This window comes from Amblyraja radiata, chromosome 5 (genome assembly GCF_010909765.2).
Source record: "Amblyraja radiata isolate CabotCenter1 chromosome 5, sAmbRad1.1.pri, whole genome shotgun sequence".
NCBI lineage: Eukaryota > Metazoa > Chordata > Chondrichthyes > Rajiformes > Rajidae > Amblyraja > Amblyraja radiata.
Window position 1 is genome coordinate 95,686,895 of NC_045960.1, and position 13,542 is coordinate 95,700,436.

General features: G+C 43.4%; 1 protein-coding gene across 1 annotated transcript in view; it reads right to left on the bottom strand.

The window, feature by feature from the left end:
• LOC116973618 (dystonin-like) overlaps positions 1-13,542 on the bottom strand; it is a 523,324-nt gene that overhangs the window by 331,875 nt on the left and 177,907 nt on the right. The window contains 1 exon segment of the mRNA XM_033021855.1: positions 11,158-11,250. Within this exon segment, the coding sequence (XP_032877746.1) occupies positions 11,158-11,250 (93 nt within the window).

Sequence of the window (13,542 nt, forward strand, 5' to 3'; positions counted from 1 at the left end):
GAATAAAAACCCCATAGTGTTAAGATTAAAACTAACCCAAGGCCTCAGTCTTCAATGAGATTTTAAAAGACAGTCTGGCCTTTTCCTAAATTAATTCCACAAACATTTCAAGTCACATCTCTCGTGTCTAGAAACTGCCTTTATATACCTGGCAATCCATGCCTCCAACCACCACCCGTTCTAACCCCTGCCTCTCAGGAATCTCCTCCCAAAATTCCCACTCAACCTTTTGGCGTTAATTTTTAACTTTTAGATTAGAGATACAGCGCAGAGACAGGCCATTCGGCCCACTAAGTCCGTGCCAACACCTCATCCCTAATAGAGAGACAATGAGCTGATGGAGGAGGATCAGAGCAAGGTAGAACGCCAACCTTTCAGCAGTTGAAGGCTATTCAACCTGAAACGCCAGCTCTTATCCTGACCTGCTGTTTGAACATGTGACCTGTCAACATACTTCAGTTCACTGACCAGGTTTTATGACACGTACTATTTAAATATCATGGAGCATGTGGCTGTCATGTGCATAACAAGCTCACAACTTTATTGCAATCGGTACAGTCCACATGTTCCACACGTATTATTTTTAAAGTGCATTTCTGCAAGTTTTTCAGATATTAACTATCATGTAGTTTCATGCACTGTGATCCACTGTCATAATTAGCTTGATTCTATTCTGGCCCAATGTATAAAATTAACAGAAGAATGACTTGCATTTCCACAACATCCCACAAAACCTCAAGACGCATCAGTCTAAAGCAAGTGACAGCTAATCAGGCACTTTTGAAGTGTAGTCATTACGACAAAATTCGGTAAAGTCCCACGGAAAAGCAGTGTGTTATCAGCAAACAAACCAGCTCTAGAGATGTTAATGGAGCACACTGGACAGATAGGTTCTAGGGCAAGGTGGTGCCTCACAGTGCCAGAGATCCGGGTTCGATCCTGACCACGTGTGCTGTTTGCACGGAGTTTGTTCGTTCTCCCCATGATCTGCGTGGGTTTTCTCCACGTGATCCGGTTTCCTCCCACACTCCAAAGACGTACAGGTTCGAATGCTAATTGTCCTCGGTATAATTGTATTAAAAAACACATCCCCAGTGTATGTATGATAGTGTTAGTGTGCGGGAATCAGTGAGCTTACTGCTACCTTGAGTCTCACTCGAGCATGACTGAAGGCTCCAAATTGACCTTACTTAGTGTGTAGGAAGGAACTGCAGATGCTGATTTAAACCGAAGAGAGACACAAAAAGCTGGAGTAACTTAGCGGGACAGGCAGCATCTCTGGAGAAAAGGAATGGGTGATGTTTCGGGTCGAGACCCTTCTTCAGACATTACTTAGTGACTTATAAGCGCACAGTGAAGCAGAAACCTGTGTTAGAATTGATGTGGGGAATGTCATTGGTGCATGGAGGCTGAAAGTAAACACTACTGATAAAGACTTGCATTTATAAAATATCTGAAGTAATCCAAATGCTTTCCAGCCAGTGCTCCTGCACTGCACGTGCACGACAAAGGCTTTTTGACCTTAAACTTGAATTCTGTTTCTGTTGCCACATTTGCTGCCTGATTTGCTGAATGTTTCCAGCATATTTTGTTGGGATTTTTTTGGTCATATTTAGGCTTTGAAATGCAATTAAAGCAGCAACTGATGTATACACAGCAACGTCCCACCACAGGCAGCTGCTGACCACTTCTTCTTTTGTTAATGGTCAACGGGTGAATATTGGCCAGAATAGCAGGGAGAACTCCCCTGTCTTTTTCCAAATGAGTGTTGGAGGATCTTAACATTCACCTGAGTGGGCCGATCCTGCCTGGCATAAATCCATAAGAGCATAAGACATAGCATAGTAGCAGAATTGGACCATTCAGCCCATCGAGTCTACTCAGCCATTCAATCATGGTTGATCTATTTTTCACTCTCAACATTCTTCCGCCTTCCCATAACCTTTGACTCCCCTACTAATCAGGAGTCTATCAATCTCCAATTTATAAATACCCAATGTTTTGGCCTCCAAAGCCATCCGTGGCAATGAATTCCACAGATTCACCACCCTCTGACTAAAGAAATTCCTCCTCATCTCCATTCTGAAGGCACATCTATTCATTCTGGTTTCAGACTCTCCCATTACTGGAAACATCCTTTCCACGTCCAGTCTATCCAGGCCTTTCATTATTTGATAGACTTCAATCAGATGGTCCGTAATCCTTCTAAACCTCAGCGGATACAGGCTTAGAGCCGTCAAACATGCTCCTTCCTCTTCAATGATGGGATCTTTGGGATTGCTACATTCCTTCAACACTCCGCTTGGATCTACAGTCAGCTGTCGAGTGTGGGACTTCGACCTTCTGTCCCAGGGGTGAGTGGGAGGAAGTGAAAATCAGTGGTAAAAAGAATATTTTTTGCCGAGGAGTAAGTCAGCTGTTGCTATCCTGTTATGGCCCAAAATGAGTGATCGCATGATATGCTGTAAGAGTTTCATTTTGGACTGATGGTCATGACAAACAGCCACAATTAGCACTTTATATCATCTTGTCTTAACCACCGAAACATTCGCTCATTTCTGGATGAGGACATAATTACACTCTAACATTGTGGGCGAGTCCAAAACTTCAAAACCACAAATGAGGTAGTCGCGGTACATCCGGCAAAGTGTTTGGTTGAATATTTTCACTCAGGTTACGGTAGAAATTTTGAACACTTACAAAAATTATCCCAGGGATGATTGTGGCTTTACGTATGACGAGCTTTTGACAGCACTGGGCCGGTGCTCACTGTTGTTTTAGGATAAGGGGGGAAATCATTGAAAATTATCGAATAGTGTAAGGCCTGGATTGTGTGGATGAGGTGAGGATGTTTCCACCACAGGGAGAGTCTCAGACCAAAGGACACAGCCTCAGAATAAAAGGACATACCTTTAGAAAGTAGATGAGAAGGAATGTCTTTAGTCAGGGGGAGGTGAATCTGTGGAATTCATTGCCACAGAGGGTTCTGGAGGCCAAGTCGTTGGTGTATTTTTTAAAGATTATGGGGAGAAGGCAAGAGAATGAGGTTGAAAGATAGATCAGCCATGATTGAATGCCGGAGTAGATCCAATGGGCGGAATGGCCTAATTCTGTTCCTATGACTTATGAACCTTGCGACCTTATGACATCATAACCACACAGCGTTGTAGAGGTAAAATGATGCAGATGTGTTTCAGGGGAAGTCACGTACGTACACAGAGTCGCAGAATGGGACAGGGAAGGACATGGCAATGGGGTTGGGCGAATAATGTGGAAGGAGTTTTATGATACGCATGACGGAGTAAGAGGGAACAGCAAACCTCAGTGCTCTAAAGTTATATATTCACCCATTTCAGGTGCAATTAGATTTCCGAACACCCTCGTGAAGCGATATTAATGACCTAAATAAAGGGCTGGAAATACAATCCAATATCCACTGTGTGAACAAACTTGACCCACATTGCCTCCATGCAGAACTCCAGATGAACACCGGCAGGTCTGAACAGACCATGGTGAAGACAAGAAAAGGATGGACAGCCTGTCACTGTTCACTCTGTGACACAGGAAACTACCTTCACACTCTCACTCCAAGTGGCTGCCAATTTATAATGAGCACACATTAAAACGGAATTGAGCTATGGTTCGTGACAAGAAACTGGCTGAAGATTTAACAAGAGGGAAAACGTTTGCAGAAACATAAGGGAACCTTTAAAGAGAACCTTGAAAACACTGGGAAGGTGTAAAACATTTTGATACAGCAATCAATCAAAACTCCACACTGAACAACAATGAAGAGAACAACAGCTTGTGGGTCAGGCCCACACTGCACCCTCGGTGTAAAGTCACACACACGCGCCCTCAGTGTCTCCTACATGCACACACTGTACCCCTCAGTGATTCTCACACACACTGCACTCCAGTGTCACACTTATACACACACACACTCATTGCACCCCTCAGTGGCGCGGACAATGGTTTGCCTTGGGGCATTATTTCCAGGAATATTCAGAACATCATTGATAAAATATCTCATCAGAAACAACTGAAGGTTGAAGAGCTGAAAGCAAATTCTTGACCTCCTTGGGGCATTTGGTAGGATATGGAATATGAGTATGGAGGCCACTCAGATAATCGACATGTGACTGATGGTGTCTCACACAGATCTATCCTGGATTGGGGCTGATGGTTTTACCATGGGATGCACTGCCACCTATTGTATCTGAGGATAAAAAAAGATACAAAAAATAGGTGACCCTGAAGATAAATCCTTCAATTACAGAGATTTGGACAAATTGAGCCAATGGACAAAAGTTGTAAATGGTTGTCAATGTAAATGAATACAAGATCATCCACTGCTGATCCAACAAGCAGAATATTCTTCAAAATGGTGGTGGTCCAACCAAAGATCCTATAGCAAGCAAGATAGAGACCACTCCTTCTAAATGCAATGGGCTGACGTGTAGTATGCAACGGAGCGTAACGTGGGCCTTTTTTTTCATCCATTTCAGTAACCCGACCCGACCTGACCCGCAGTGTAATCAACGTTGCGGGGGAACAGTTTGTGTTAATAAATTAAAATTCTGAAAATGAGAAGATTTTTACCAAATAACTTTTATTTTTACGAGGATGTTTCCGTAACCGGCTTCCGTCTCCGCACTAGTATCCTATGGGATCTTTGGTGTGGAGACGGAAGCCGGTTACGGAAATGGGGCCGAAAATTACCCATGAATCTGCCCATGACCGTACTACGTCTTTTTCGTCGAGTGATCAATCTTGCTTGTTATAGAATCTTTGGTCCAAACTACTTGAAGGGCCATGGGGATAGATCATTAAAATGTCACAGATGAATCAACAAAATGGCTCAGGAATCATTGGCCTTTACATCTGGTTGCTGGGATACAAGTAGAAGAATGAATGCCACAGGATTACAAATCCCTGGTTAAACCACACGTAATGTGAAGTTCTGGGTACCACCCTCTGTGAAGGATACTGTAAGTTGCATAGAGGGTGCAGAACTTGGTTTATTAGAATGAATACGGAGATCCAAAGCTGAAATGACAAGAGTTCATTAAAACTACAGTTGTATTCTCTATAATCTAGAAGGTTAGCAGAGAGTTTGATCGAATTTTCAAATGCAAATAACAGATGCCAGGTCGCTTGTTAACTTGTGTCTGCGATTGATAGATTATTTTTAACTAACTGATGGATTTTTGTTCCAAAATGCCCCTTGTGGCCGAGCAACATTTGCAACGTACGTCACCGTTTATTTTTAGTGCAAGGAGAGGTTCTACACATGGAAGCAAACAAAAGCTAACAGTTTTGTGCACAACCTCTGAATTATGCTGTTCTTAGACCATTAACTCTGAATTTCCATCAAGTCTCTCTCCATCAAGCATGTCAGACTGCATGGTTTATGTTAAGCTTAGACTTCAGTCCATGGATGATTCACTTGCAGCTGTGAATTGCAGTCCCATTACACGCTGGATAAAGGAGCTTGTTCTCAATTCATTTTTATATTTATCAATGACTATATACACACACACACACACACACACACACACACACACACACACACACACACACACACACACACACACACACACACACACACACACACACACACACACACACTTACTTCTGGTGCCTTTTTTTAAATTTTATGTACATCAAACTCTTCATAATCTGAAAGAATTGCCCTCAGCCACCCTCTTTCCTGTTCAGAATGACTTTATTGAACCTAACCACAAAATGATATCATCTATTTATATCACACACAGGATATCCAAGAGTGTAATTGCAGCCGAGATCAATAGACTTCTGGATGCAGAGGAACTTTGAGTAAAAGGAATCAGATGAGCTGGTGAACAAAGAAATGATGACATTAAATGTTGGGTCAGGATCGAGAGGCTGCTTGGAATAATTCCTGTTTCCTCTTTGCCCCAAATAATTTTAGTGATGGAGTCACAGGCACCACATTAATTAATGTATGGTCACGAGATCCAAATAAAACATCCTAATTTGGGGTTTTTTTGGGGGAGGGGGGTTTGGAGGAAAGGATGTTTCTGCTTGTAAATATTGCAGCGGTTCGAGAGGGTAGCTCGCCATTACTTTCTCAAGGGTTATTTAATGTCAGGCAATTGAACGCTGGCTCAACCTGCAAAGCCGACATCTCTTGAATGAATAAAAAAAAGTATGTTACATTTCTTATCCCTCAGGTAGTTACTGAGTTTGAAGGTGCAAGCAAGTTGTACCTGCCAAGAACAATCTCACCTACAAACAAACCAAGGCCTGAAGGTGGCAACATAAGTGACAACTTCTAAAATAGATTTGTGTAAACCACCTCCTTCCTCTGGACTGCTCCTGCTGCTTGAATTACCTTTGAAGAGTCTGGGCTAACCCCACTTCCTGGGCCACTTTAGAAATAAATTTGATGCCAGATTCTCTGTACAATAATTATATCATTGGATGTTTCAGCCACTTGCTACTTCCTTCAGAATGAAGCTAAACCTGTCACAAGAAGGAGGCCCCCGAGCATTAAACCACAGGAAGGACCACAACACCAATAAATTCTTCACTTTACTGCACCAGACTGACACAATGTCCGCTTAGTGCTGATGCTGGAACTTTTGAAATACTGCAGGAAATGCTGCATTGATTTCAAATCGATGTGGTTCCTTAACCACCCGGAGAAGAGAGAGACAGAGACAAAGAGATGCGTATAGTATTTGCAATATTTCCATGTGATAATGGAACTGTACCTTGAGGATCATAGCATCTCGCCACACTGTATATTGCCTGAAAGAGTTGCACAGGCATAATGTGCTCTATCTTATGGGCCTGCCCCACAGCGGCGACCTAATTGGCGAGTTTAGAAGAGTTTGCCCTCGACTCATACTCGCAACTTGGTTGACACGAGGTCCTAGGAGGTCTTTGTAACTCTCCTTCATGCTCGAGAGTAGCCCCCGCGTACTCGAGGCCTCAGCAAGGTTGCGGAGTATTTTTCAACATGCTGAAAAATGCCTGTGAATAAAAAAAGGTCGCCTTGGAAAAAAATCTATATATTTTTTACTTGTAGGTTTAGTCGAGGTAGGTTGTAGTAGGTCGGCATGTTATTGAGGGTAGTCGAAGGTAGTCGTAGATAGTCTTCATCATAGTCAAAGGTAGGTCAAAGGAGATCGAAGGAGGTCGTCTTCACTCTCCACTATTCGGTGTACAATTTTCCCAAAGCTAGTCGAAGCTAGTCTTCAACATAGTTGAAGGAGGTCTTCAACATGACACTTTTTCAAACTCTCCTAAACTATTCTAAACTTGCCAATTAGGTCACCGCAGTGGAACATGCCCTTTAGTTTGGCTTGGAATTACAGCATGGAAACCAGCCCTTTGGCCTACTGAGTACAAACCAACCATTGATTAACATTGATTACACTAGTTCTATGTTATCCCACATTCTCATCCACTCTCTTTGCACATTAGAGGACAAATAATCTACAAACCTAGACGTCTTTGGGATGTGGGAGGAAACCAGAGTACCCGGAGGAAACCCACGCAGTCAGAGGGAGAATGTGCAAACTCCACACAGACTGCACCCGAGGTCAGGACTAAACTCTGGGCTGTGAGGCAACAGCTCTCCCAGCTGCTCCACTGGGCTGCCCTGTTGTACCACAGTGTCATCCTGACGGTACCTCTCCACCACTTCCCCATGGTCCTGCAAGCATTTCATTTCTGAATATACAGGGGTTCCCGGAGTTATGGAAGACTTACAGAAATCCGATATTCCGTAAAAACTCTAGCAATTTTAGAATTTAAAAATGTTTCAATTTAGGAAAGTTATAGCAAAGCAAACTAGTTGGACAATGTACTCATAAACAACTGAAGACAGTACGCGTTACATTATGGGCATTGTTAGGGTGAACATAGAAGATATTTGGTGAGATGAAAGAATTATAGGATGTGTAAGCTGAGCGATACAATAAGGGAGCTATAAAAAACAGATGACAACAAGATGCGGTTCTTGGAGAATACAATGTAGTACATCAAGTAGAGAAACCGAGTATTTTCGTGCAATGTGTTTTATATCTTGGTTTCGGGGAAATTATTTGTGGAGCTTATGGAAACATTTGTTTTTCAGGAATTAAACGCTTACCTAACCCAGGGTCTGCCTGTGTAATTCTCCTCTGCATGTTCCTGTCCAGTCCTGTTTGCATTGCACTTTTAAAGCAATGCATTCCAAATAACAACTTGCTGCATAAAGGAGTTTGAAAATTCTGCCAGAACAGGTCCCTGCCTGCATACACTCCATGAGGAGGCTTTTGAGGAAAGTGTACGAATATTGGCCATTATAGGTAAACGAGACATTGGCCATAATAGGTAAATGAGATTGGCGACATTGGCTTCCTTGTGTGAAAGGACCCATAGATTTGGAATTAGTAATCAAGAATTCAATTACACCTTTTCTTCAATCAATGATTCAGCACAATAGCTGCATGGTGGGAGAATCCCGGCAAGCCGTGGCCGTATCCACCAACAGGCCCAGCTCGCCCGCTGAGGACTGAGGACCCACCCGGAAGGCCCGGCTCGCCCCGCCCAGGTGGAAGAGAGGAAGCAGTTGGATGGAGGGCCGCAGTGCCTCGATGGTGGAGTGAGCCGCTGGAGGCCCTGCAACAGCCTGGGGCTTGGCTGGACTGGATGTCTCTCCAAGAAGTCGATCGTGTGGATCGTGGGGCAGCGCGGAAGTCACCAATGGCAACGCTTAGCCAGGCCTATCCTGCAACGCCGCCAGGACAATGGGCCTTCAAGGTCAGGCCAAGAATCCAGCACTTACAACAACTGGGACTTGAAGATGATGCTGAATTTGGCGATTCTACATACTGTCTCAGTGTTCTCCATCTGAGATACCTATCTAAGATATATCTAAGTGCTTATGTATCGTGATGCTTGTACTCACCTGCAAACAAAAATGTATTTCACTGTACCTTGGTACAGGTGACTATAAAGTTCCATTGAACTATTGAAAGCTTTGGAACACAATTCAGGATTTCCGATTGTCACTACCAAGGCAAACTAAAGTGTCTTAACCAATGCAGTACTTTCGATGGGTTGTTACAATGTGGGAAATGTTGCAGCTACATTGTGTACTCAAGAAGGTAGTAAGATAATTGAGGGAGTGCAGCGTAGTTACTATTGAGGGAGTGCAGCGTAGGTTTACAAGGTTAATTCCCGGGATGGCGGGACTGTCATATGCTGAGGGAATGGAGCAGCTAGGCTTGTACACTCTGGAGTTTAGAAGGATGAGAGGGTATCTCATTGAAACATATAAGATTGTTAAGGGCTTGGACACGCTAGAGGCAGGAAACATGTTCCCAATGTTGGGGGAGCCCAGAACCAGGGGCCACAGTTTAAGAATAAGGGGTAAGCCATTTAGAACAGAGACGAGGAAACACTTTTTCTCACAGAGAGTTGTGAGTCTGGGGAATTCTCTGCCTCAGAGGGCGGTGGAGGCAGGTCCTGTGGATGCTTTCAAGAGAGAGCTAGATAGGGCTCTTAAAAATAGCGGAGTCAGGTGATATGGGGAGAAGGCAGGAATGGGGTACTGATTGGGGATGATTAGCCATGATCACATTGAATGGCGATGCTGGCTCGAAGGGCCGAATGGCCTACTCCTGCATCTATTGTCTATTGTCTATAACCAATCTGATAATCTGTTTATTATGAGGTTATTTGAAGACCAAAAATTGGGCTGCGGTACTCAGCTGTCATCCTTCAAAGGAGCTTTGTGGGATAATTCGCATCAACCCAAGCAAGAGAACATGCTCCATTTAACACCTCATCCAATTGTCAGAATGACTGATGGCACAACAGTGTCAGTGAGATACAGGTTCATGAACTCCTCGGTCTCACCTGACACACACACATCCTTCATAACCTCGCACAGATCCAACACACTTCACTGCTGATTTAACAAGCATCATTTTTGTTCCCCTCATAACCTCCCTTATGAACAAAATGAACCCAAGCTACTGCTCCACAGTGGTCTCAGACCAGCCATGCCTCTCTCTGACCTCCAGCCACTTCACTGGGTTTCGAGAAGAAGCAACAGCATCACAGAATGAAAAAAACCTTCCCAATGGCACTCACACCACTGACCACCGAAACGCACCAGCTCAGGACTTGCCAACCCTAAGCATTTCCTGTTGCAATATCCCCAAGGTATCTGAGCGTGCTCATGCATTATCCATAGCAACAATCACACGTGATTTTTCTCTTAATCGCTGCATTACTTCTGCTCTCAACCAGTTGCCCATATTCTTGCAAGCACACATTCTTCCCTCCAATCCGTACATAAAAATGCCACAGAAAGCATTGGGCAACACAGCGGCGCAGTGGTCGAGTTGCAGCCCTACAGCGCCAGAGACCCGGGTTCCATCCTGACAATGGGGGCTGTCTGTATGGAGTTTGAACATTCTCCCTGTGACCATGTGGGGTTTCTCTGGGTGCTGTGTCGGATAGAACTATTGTGCAGGTGATTGCGGTCGGCGCGAACTCTGTGGGCCGAAGGGCCTGTTTCATCGCTGTATCTCTAAACTAAACTAAAAAGGATATTGATTTCATACTTGTATCTTCCAGTCCCTTAATTCCTGTTACCTTAGAATCATAGATACAGCAAAGAAACAGGTCTTTCTGCCCATCGAATCCATGCTGTCCATCAACTACCCATTGAGACATCCTGTACTAATCCCAGTTTAATACTTCTCCCCCTATTCCTGTTCACTCTCCCCAGATTCTACCGTTGAGCTATGCACCAAAGACAATTTACTGTAACCAATTGAACTATTGCTTCAACTACACAGCTCAGGAGCACCTGGAGAAAACCCACATGGTCACAGGGAAAATGTGCAAACTCTGCACAAACAGCATCCAAAGTCAGGATTAAACCCAGGCCTCTACCACCACAGTGCCATCCACAACTTGAACTGAACTTGGCTCCACTTTATTCCACCCACGAGCACAGATCAACTTCACTTCACAAAACCAACATCCTTCAAATACTGAGTAGCACCACAAATCTACCACAAATATACACACTCAAAGCAGAAACATGACCTTTGTGTGTCAAATGAAGCCAGCGCAGGCACAAAACAGAAACAAGTAAAAACTTACCTGAAAGTGCAAAATAATGGTCCAGATCAGTCCCAAGGTTAGTTTGGGGTTCCCATCAGTTATGTCGTCATTTCTAATGTTCACCAATTTGACCTGTTTCACCAGACACAAATTGAAAGTTAATTCAATTGTCCAACTGCAAAGTCTTCCGAGACGAGGAAGAGGAGCGTATTTTGATAATGTTTCTATAGGGGGGTTGCACGTAAGGTCATCGGGTCAAAGAACATGACGCATGGAGCAGCTCAATCCATGTGGAGGACATGGCAGCCTACGGCATACACTGTTAATACACAAAACGCGTATGTTCTTACCTGTTAAAAACCGCTTAAATGGTCAATTTTTGCACTGTAAATAATTGTGGAAATCGGGGTAACCGTGAGAGACATTTATCCTACATCAGAATTCCAAAAGTGAGAGAAATTATAGTAGAGAGAAGCGAGAGCTGAAGGGACAACAACAGCTAAAGTGGTTGGTGAACATTGGACGTGCAGATATTAAGATTGAAAATATTGGGATTTACCGCATTTGCTCACTGCATTTCATCCAACAGTTATTTGTGTTTTTTCTTGATTCCTTTGGTATCTAAAAAGTTTCAGAAGTGATAAATCTGGCTGTAAAATTTTAAAATCGCCCATGGTTTTGAAATGGGTTTTTACATGAAAAAGAATACACTTCTGAAGCTAAACTGATCACTATAAAAATCGCAAACCATACGTGGGTTTTGAATTACATTTTATTCAGAAGCAAGCCAAGGAATGGCTTAATCGTTAGCTGTTAATTGGATATAATCAACCTCAGCAAATTGACAATATCCTATTGAAAGGGAGTGGGTGTTTAAGCTGTCAGGACATTTTATTATTTGCCAAAATATACATCTCAATAGCATAATGTTAGAAAACTTACTTTTCCACACACCACTGGTACGTTTGGAGATTTTTTTAATGATCAATTTAGCTTCAGAAGCGTTTTCTTTTTGCATGTAAAAACCCACTTGAGAATCATGGGCGATTTTAAAATTTTACAGGCAGATTTATCACTTCTGAAACTTTTTAGATACCAAAGGAATCAAGAAAAAACACAAATAATGCCTTACAGTTGATGAAATGCAGTGAGCAAACGCCATAACCCAATCTTGATATCTGCACGGCCAATGTTCGCCAACCACTTTAGCTGTTGTTGTCCCTTCAGCTCTCGCTTCTCTACCATCATTTCTCCTCACTTTTGGAATTCTGAAGTAGGATAAATGTCTCTCACGATTACCCTGATTGCCACAATTATTTACAGTGCAAAAATTGACCATTTCGTTGGTTTTTAACAGGTATGAAAGTACGTGTTTCGTGTATTAACAGTGTATGCCGTAGGCTGCCATGTCCTCCACATGGATTGAGCTGCTCCATGCGTCACGCTCTTTGACCCAATGACCTTACGTGCAATGAAGCTCAAAGGTAATTTTACAATTCCCACAGACTTCAGTGGACCTTTGAGATTCTGCACTGTGCCTGAGGCTGGCAATGGTTTAATGGAGAGGATTTCCAGCATACCATCCTGCCCTTAATCGGAAATCAGATCAGCCAATGTATGCAGTAAAACTGCCAATTAAACAAGCCCAAAACAACGAGCCGAATTGTACATTCAAGGCACAAGCAGAACCAACATGTTCAATCTGAAGAAGGGTCTAGACCCAAAATGTCGCCCATTCCTTCTCTACGGAGATGCTGCCTATCATACTGGGTTGCTCCAGCTTTTTGTGTCTACCTTCATATTCAGAAGAAATGTTGATAAGGTTTCACTGAACCAAACACTTCCCCTCCCTCTTCCAATTTTCTCACCACCATCTCACTGATGTCATCTACTTTGGCTGTTTCAAGTTGACAAGTGCTGTAGCCCAGCCCACGAGCCTGCTCCCCACAATTCAGCTGGTGCCCTAGTGCACACACTGTGCCACCTTGGTGCTGGGAGGAAAACCAGCCAAGCCTATTGCTGAAAAAGACATAAAAGGCCCCACTTAACATTTACCTTTCTCTCGCCTACCACAATCAGTCTGAAGAGCGGGGTACTGATTGGGGATGATCAGCCATGATCATATTGAATGGCTCGAAGGGCTGAATGGCCTATTCCTGCACCTATTGTCTATTGTCAAATGTCTAAGAAGGGTCACGACCCAAACAGTCACCTATCCATGTTTTAGACTTTAGAGATACAAGATGGAAACAGGACCATCAGCCCACCGAGTCCGCACCAACTAACGATCACCTTGCACACTAGCACTATCTTACACACTAGAGACAATTTACAGAAGCCAATTAACCTTCAAACCTGTACATCTTTGGAATGTGGGAGGAAACCAGAGCACTCGGGAAAAATCCACGCCATCACAGGGAGAAT